Raw genomic sequence first — 8,147 nt, forward strand, 5'->3', positions numbered from 1 at the left:
TTTTCCCTCATCTTGTTATTCTTTCAATCATTGATTAAAACATCCCACTGTCAGAGCATAAACACATGAAGAAAACAAAAAAAACTATTCTACTCTTGAAAGTATTGCTGAAACTTGGACCAGTGAACCTATCCCTCAAATTGGCCTTCAAGTGTTGGAGATAAAAATAGTGGTAAGCAGTAGGTAAAACCTTGGGTAAAGCCTCCAAAAGTCTGGCGTTCCGATCAAATATGAAGGTAATTGGTCTTTCATCCAATAATATATTCGACAAATGCATAAAAAACCATTTCCAACTGTCTGTAGTCTCCATATTGACAATTGCCATTGCAAGAGGGAAAAAACCTGAAAAATAACATTTTACAATTAGTAAGTATATTAAACGAAAAGGACAAATATAGTAGATTTTTACTCTGAATAACAGTAACATGTTACTCTGAAAATAAGTAACATGTTACTCTGAGAATAAGTAACTTGTTGCTTTTGAATAAACTATAGTAATATCTACTTTGATCCCCATCCTTCGCTGTAGCTGTTAACAAGGTGCCCTTATATTTCCCCTTCAGAAAAGTTCTATCGATAAACAATAGCGGATGGCAATGCCTAAACCCTTGAATGGAAGCATTAAATGCAACAAAAAATCTCTTGAACCATCCACTTTGATGGTTATAGTCAAGACGCAAATAGTTATCAAGATTTGTGCTCATCACAATATCCATATACCATCGAATCTCATCATAAGACATAGAGAAATCCCCAAAAGTAGTAGTCCTAGCTTTCTCAACTCCCAACCAAGCGTAATTGTACGTAATGGTGAGCCCGTATTGATTTGTAAATTGACGCACAACATCAATTGGACAAGTTCGGGGATTCCCACGAACTTCATTAATAATTAAACTTGTAACCAAATTTGAACTCATCCTTGAGTTTTTAGAAGTACGAACTGCAGCTCTACAAGTATGTTCATCATGTAGAGTCCTAATGTAGAAAAAATTATTAGCACCTTTTAGAGTTGCATGTACTCGCCATAAACAAGCTTTAGACTCCCGCATTGAACACACAGCAGTGACCCAACACTTCTCGTTCTTCACATACACAAACTCAAATCCTATCTCAATGGCATATTTACATAATGCAGTCCGGAAATCCTTTGCACCTTCAATAAATCTTTGACATACATGAGTAATTTCATTCACCCATCCACAAGACAACAAAGCCCTTTCTTCATGTTGACAAAACATATGGAGTAAATCCATTTCATCATCAGTAATGTTGGATCCACTAGCATCTCCTGATTCTCTAACTCCATGGGTGTGTTTGGTTTGTGTTTGGAGAGTAGTTTTTGAGATAAAAAGTACAAAAACTTGTTTGGTTTGCCTTTTTTTAGAAATGGTTTTGGAAAATTATTTTGGGGAGAGAGTTTTAAAAAAAAAGTGATTGATTTGATGTGTATGAGAGAGAGTGATTTTGAAAAGTAGGTAACCAAACAAAATTTTGAGATTTTTTTGAAAAAATTTGTTTGATTTGATTACTCTTGAAAATTTGTTTGTAAAGAATTTTTCCCAAAATTTTTTTTGAAAAACAAACCAAACAAGGCCCATGTTTTTCATTTGAAATGCTCATTTCAGTAATAGTCACATCAACCCGGTCAACACCAAGGGATAAACAAGCGACAACATATTCTAAAAATCAGAATCATCATCAATCATGCATTGTGAATGTCCAGGTAAACAGTACGACAACAATATGCAACTATTACTGTCAAACTTCTTCAATTTATAACTTAAGAAATTAGTTAAATCCTTCAACGTGCAGTTTGATACAACCTTGAACACAATGGTACGATCACCATACTTGCATAACAACATAAGAGGTGGAACCATTTTACAAATCTATAATCAATTAACAGTAAAAATTTACTGTCAATCAATGTAAAATTTTACTGTCACTATCAAAGTAAAATTTTACTATCACTACAAGTCCAAAAGTCAAGATTATTTTGATCTAATACCCATTCCTCATATGGTCATCTCTGTCAAAGCTTTCCTAATACAAATTATTTTTAGACATTCCAGTTTGGCTTCTTTGAACATCTTAGAATATAACTTCTTTGGGACTAATGGACGAGTCTTTATGAAGTTCTCTAGGTTTAAAAATAGTTCATGCCCACCCAATTCCAACACAAACCGTGATCATGAATTATTAATAACTTGTGTATAGATTATAGATATACATATATATGAACCTACACAAACACAGAAATGGTATTCTTTACAGACAATGAACTTGTTTGGTGCAATTTTTTGCGAGTTAAAAATTGATAACTAAAACGCATAAGCTAAAAGAACATATCTCCCCTATCTTCTCAATAATCAAAATTTTTGCTTATCTAAGCTATTTTTACCTAAGCAAAAGTTGCAACAAACATGATCAATGTCAGCAGAGACAGTGTTTGTGGCGGCTGAAGTGTTTGGCAATGACCACCTCTTGATAGTAAAATTTTACTGTCATTCTAAAACTAGAGTAAAATTTTACTCTCATTCTAAACAGAGCACATACCAGAGTAAAATTTTACTCTAATTCTCTCAAGCAAAAAACATAACAATAGAACCAGAGTAAAATTTTACTCTAATTCTCTGAAACAAAAAATAGAGTAATAGAACCAGAGTAAAATTTTACTCTGATTCTGTCAAATAAAATCAGATCAAACACAACAAAAATAAATCAAACAAAAAAAAATTAATCAACAAATCAACATACCTAGTTGAGAAGAAAAACATCTAAAACTCGATCAACACTCACAAATCTCAATGAAACTCTCGTTTAATTGAGAGTGTTCGTCGGCGGCGAGATCATCTATTGTTGACCAAGAGAGAAATCTTCGGCTGCGAGATCTTCATATTTGGAGATTGTCTTCATTGATTTCATTCCTAATTTCGCAAATTATAACAGATCGTATACAACTCAGATTTCAAATATATGATACATATATATAGAAGGGCAATATTGTCATTAAAAAAATAGAAATTATAAAATGTCCTTATTAAGGTAGACATTTCCTACTCAAGGACTTTTTGAAAGAAAATTAATTGAGTTATCCTTTACCCTAATAAAAAGGCCCAAAAGGGAGGTTTCACCAAAAATCCCATTTCACAATTTACAAAGCTTTTTTGGGGGCGATTTGTAAATAAGTCAAAATAGAGCAATATCTGCCTTAATTCGATTCGAACAAAATAGAAAAGGAGAATAGAAGAGAAAGGGAGAGAGAGAGAGACTTGGTTGCTCGTCGTTCGTTCGTCGTTCGTCTTCGCTCCTCGTCGGTCGTCGCTCCTCATCGATTGTCGCTCATCGTCGTCGTCACTCATGTCTTGTCGTCGCTTGTTAAGGTACACGCTGCTCTTCTTCATTCTTATTCTTCTTCTTCGTTCTTTTTTTTCTTCGATCTTCCCTCTCTCAATCGCTCTCTCTCTCTCTCTCACCCTCTCTGTCTGATTTTATTTTTTCTTTTCTTTTATTTAGTGAGTTATTTTTTCTTTTATATAATGAGTGATCCCTCTCTCTATCTGCGAGTGATCCGTCCCTCTCTCTCTGTCTTCTATTTTTTTTTTCTTTTTTCTCTCAGCTGTGCCTCTATTATTTGAGTATATGATTTTTTTTTTGGATTAGTTTTGTTAATTTTAATAATGTATGTTTATTAATTTTATTATAGGAACCAATATTTAATTCTGAAACAATGGCTATGGGTGGTAGTTCTAATGATATACCTGATGATGATTTTGATGAGAACAAACCATTGTGGAAGTATATAACTAAATTAGCAAAACCTAGGGAAGGAAGAGGAAATTGCCAATTACAATGTAATTTTTGTAATAATACTTTCAAAGGTTCATATACAAGAGTAAGGGCACACTTGTTAAAACTCCCAAGAAAGGGAATTGGTGCTTGTAAGAAAGTGACAAGTCAAAAACTTTCACAATTGCAAAATGAGAATGATGCTGCTAAACTGAGAATTAAAAATGCTCATCCCAAAAATGTACCATTGCCTTCTTCTAGTGTATCAGTGGGTAGTAGTAATGCTTATGAATCAAAGAAGAGGAGAACATGTGGGAGTGGGAGTGTTATTGAGAAAGTATTCAACATGAAGGATAGAGAGCAATTGCATTTTGAAATTGCTAGGATGTTCTACGCAGGGGAGAGGGGGTACCATTTAATCTTGTAAGAAACCCTTACTATGTTAGCTCTTACACATTTGCTGCAAATCATAATATTCCCGGATATTTGCCTCCCGATTATAATTTGTTACGAACCACATTACTTCAAAAGGAGAGGGCAAATATTGATAGATTGTTGCAACCAATTAGGGGCACATGGAAGGAAAAAAAGGTGAGCATTGTTAGTGATAGTTGGAGTGATTCTCAAAGAAGGCCTTTGATTAATTTTATGGCAGTGAGTAAAAATGGGCCTATGTTCATTAAAGCAGTTGATTGTTCTGGAGAAACTAAAGACAAATATTTCACTGCAAATTTGATGAAAGAAGTAATTAATGAGGTTGGGGCAAGTAATGTGGTTCAAGTCATCACGGATAATGCTCCTAATTGTAAGGTAGCCGGATAACTCATTGAAGCTCAATTCCTTCATATTCTATGGACTCCTTGTGTGGTGCGCACATTAAATCTAGCTTTGAAAAATATTTATACCGCAAAGAATGTTGAGAGGAATGAAGTCACATATGAAGAATGTAGTTGGATTAGTGACATTATCGAAGATGGTTCGATAATTAAGAATTTTATCTCTAATCACTCAATGCGATTGGCTATATACAATGAATTTGTGTCATTGAAGTTGCTTTCGGTTGCCGAAACACGATTTGCTTCCACAATTGTTATGCTCAAGAGGTTAAAGCTTATAAAACGTGGTCTTCAAGCAATGGTAATTAGTGACAAGTGGAATTGTTACAGAGAGGATGATGTTGGGAAGGCAAAATTTGTAAAAAAAAAGATTTTGGATGATGTGTGGTGGGACTACGTTGATTATATTCTTTCCTTCACGGGGCCTATATATGACATACTTAGGGCTTGTGATATGGACAAACATTGCCTTCACTTCGTATATGATATGTGGGACACAATGATAAAGTGAAGATGACAATATATAGGCATGAAGGGAAAAGAATAGATGAGGAATCTACATTTTACAATGTGCTGCATCAAATTCTTGTGGATCGTTGGAATAAAAATAATACTCCTCTCCATTGTATGGCACATTCATTGAATCCAAAGTAAGTACCACATTTAAATTTGTTTTAGATATTTCATTTTAATGGACTTATCTAATCTTTCTTGAAATAATTATTTTTTCCTATTTTGGATTGTAGGTATTATATTGATGAGTGGCTCCATGAGGATCAAAATAGAGTTCCTTCACATAGGGATGAAGAGGTGACACGTGAGAGGAACAAGTGTTTTCAGAGGTATTTTGAAGATATCACGGAGCGAACCAAGGTGATAACCGAGTTTGGAAAATTTTCGGGTTATGTTGAAGCATTCTCAGAGTATGATTCCATTCATAATAAGTGGCACATGGATCCTTATACTTGGCGGTGTGCATATGGTGCATATGCACCATCTCTTCAAAAACTAGATTACTTGTGCAACCCCCCTCTTCATCTTGTTGTGAGAGAAATTGGAGTACTTACTCCTTTATTCACTCAATGAGAATGAACAAAATGGTCCCTCAACGCGCAGAGGACTTGGTGTTCATTCATAGCAATCTTCTTCGTCTTTTATCAAGAAGGAGCTCTCAATACTTGCAAGGAGAGACAAAAAATGTGAGACATTGCCGAAGATAACTTTGACTCACTTAATGATATTGGAATGCTTGGGGATAGCTAACCTCTCATTTGATGAACTGGCTATGGAGGCGGTCCTATTTACAGATGAAGGAGAAGATGGAGGCGGTGGTGAAGATGTAATAGTTTTCTCTACTTAGGTTTACATTTTCTGATATTTATGGATTTTGTAATAGATGATAGTTGTTGGTACATTAGATAATTTTATATTTTGTGATTTAATTTTCATGCATTTTGTAACAAATGATGGTTGGTAGTTTCGAATGACATATTATGTATTGATGGAATGCAATTTTGTGTTATTTGTGAATGATATATATGATGTTAAATCAATTAAATGTTTATTTTTTATAATTTAATAGTGTTATTTTGTATATTTTATTACCTTTTAATGATTTTTTTTATAATTTTATGACATATAATAAATAAAATTAATTATATATATTGAGCGTGTCCCCAGCGTGACGTATCCCCCATTTTTTGAAAATTTGCGTGTTTGCATGTCCGTGTCGTGTCCATGTCCGTGTCCGTGTCCGTGCTTCATAGAATAATGCCAATTAGCTAACTTAAGCCTAGCTTAATTAAGCCCACTAAACTAAGCCTATATAAGGCTTCTTGATTACAACACTCTCATTTTTGTCATCTTTAGAGAGCAAAACGTAAGAGAGAGGGTGAGACCAAGAAACCACATCAAAGTTTGAGAATTAGAGGAGAAAGTGAAGGAATTTGCTAGAGAATTAAGGGGAATTAGAGGAATTGAGCAAGAACTCACTAGGATTCAAAGAATTGAGAACCTTAGGTAAGAAATTCAATCTTTAAGCTTTGTGTTTGACTCACTCATGCTTGAATTCAAGAGAAGTTAGAGATTAAGAACAAGAATTGAGCTTAAGAACAAGAATTGAGATCAATCCATGCATTGCATGCACAATTCATGATTTTGAGTCCTATTTTCATAAATTCTTACATGTAAGTGCCTACCTTTGCTATGTCTTCAGAGCTCACCATGATTTTACATGAAAACACTTCATCTATTCATGTTTTGGAAGCTTTGTATCCAAGTCATTGCATGCATGTTATGTTTTCAAATGTTTAAGGTTTACTTTGGAAGAATTCACTTGCTTTTGTGTTTAATTTTGCGAAATGACTTTCAAATCAAGAAGTACCATGAGTTTACAAGTGTTTTCTCAAGTTTTGGTCCAAAAAGATATGCTTTTGTAGCTTTGAATTCAAGTTTTGAAGTTTGGAAGCAAATCTGGAAATTCCAGAATTTGCAGCACCGCTCGAGTGACAAATTATGTGCTCGAGCAACCACTCATGATTTTGCACTTTCGCTCGAGCGATCAAAAGTTGGCTCAAACGTAAAATTCATGCTCCTAGAAGTTTACAAATTTTGCAGACCGCTCGAGCGACCAGAGTTGAGCTCGAGCGGAGACCCCAATCTTACGCTCGAGCGACCGTCGAGCGAAGAAATCATGCAACCAGTACTATTGTAGAGTTTACAGACCGCTCGAACGACCGAAGTTGCGCTCGAGCAATCACTCTTATTTTTGAACCTCCGTTAGAGCGAAGAAAATTGCGCTCAAGCGAAGACCCTATTTTCAGCAAATTTGACTTTTGAATCACATTTTAGCATCCTCATTGCATCTTAAGCCTTCTTAAGCCCTAATTAAGACATAATAATGAGGATAAGACTTAGAAACACACCCAAACAAGAAAGAAATGAATTAAATGAATTCCAAGCGTGTGTTTCAATGTGTATCCGTTCTGTGTTTGTGTAAGTCACGCGTCGTAGGCTATCCGATTATCTGTTCTATTCTGTCTGTCTGCTATTAGAAGCCAACTGTGAGTAATAACTTTGTAAAACTATATTCAATTTATAAGTATTTTCTGAATGATATAAGATGAGCTGTTTTCTGAAATATTATTTTCTGTATGAATGAATGGTTGTCCAATGTTTTTGAAATGTACTCGTGGCATCCTTAGCTTCAGATGACATATGTTATATGTTCTGTTGTGTCCCAATTATGGGCTAACTGTACGTCTCATGAGCCAACAGTTATGGATCCTTCTGTATACATCACATTTATGGGACAACTGTATGTCTCATGAGCTAACTGTACCGTCTTCGTGCATGTGAGTCAACTATACGCCTTTATGGCCGTCCCTTTATGGGTCAACTGTTTCTGCTAGCACTAATGGATGTACCACGTAAGATTAACTGTAAATTCTTATAATGATTCTGATTCTGATTTCGTTTCTATTATAAATACTGAATCTGTTTCTGTACCTGTTATGGATAACA

General features: G+C 34.8%; 2 protein-coding genes across 2 annotated transcripts; one reads left to right on the top strand and one right to left on the bottom strand.

Moving 5' to 3' along the window:
• Positions 1-428: 428 nt before the first annotated feature.
• Positions 429-1,253, bottom strand: LOC145812850 (uncharacterized). The gene has a single exon (XM_082908078.1). The coding sequence runs from the start codon at positions 1,251-1,253 to the stop codon at positions 429-431; it is 825 nt and encodes a 274-aa protein (XP_082764204.1).
• Positions 1,254-3,730: 2,477 nt separating this feature from the next.
• Positions 3,731-5,136, top strand: LOC114277883 (uncharacterized). Its single transcript, XM_028219835.2, has 3 exons — positions 3,731-4,126; positions 4,174-4,594; positions 4,676-5,136. Exons 1-3 carry the CDS (start codon positions 3,731-3,733, stop codon positions 5,134-5,136), a joined length of 1,278 nt encoding a protein of 425 aa, XP_028075636.2.
• The last annotated feature ends 3,011 nt before the right edge of the window (positions 5,137-8,147 follow it).

Source organism: Camellia sinensis, chromosome 15 (genome assembly GCF_055761805.1).
Source record: "Camellia sinensis isolate YWXY chromosome 15, ASM5576180v1, whole genome shotgun sequence".
Taxonomy (NCBI): domain Eukaryota; kingdom Viridiplantae; phylum Streptophyta; class Magnoliopsida; order Ericales; family Theaceae; genus Camellia; species Camellia sinensis.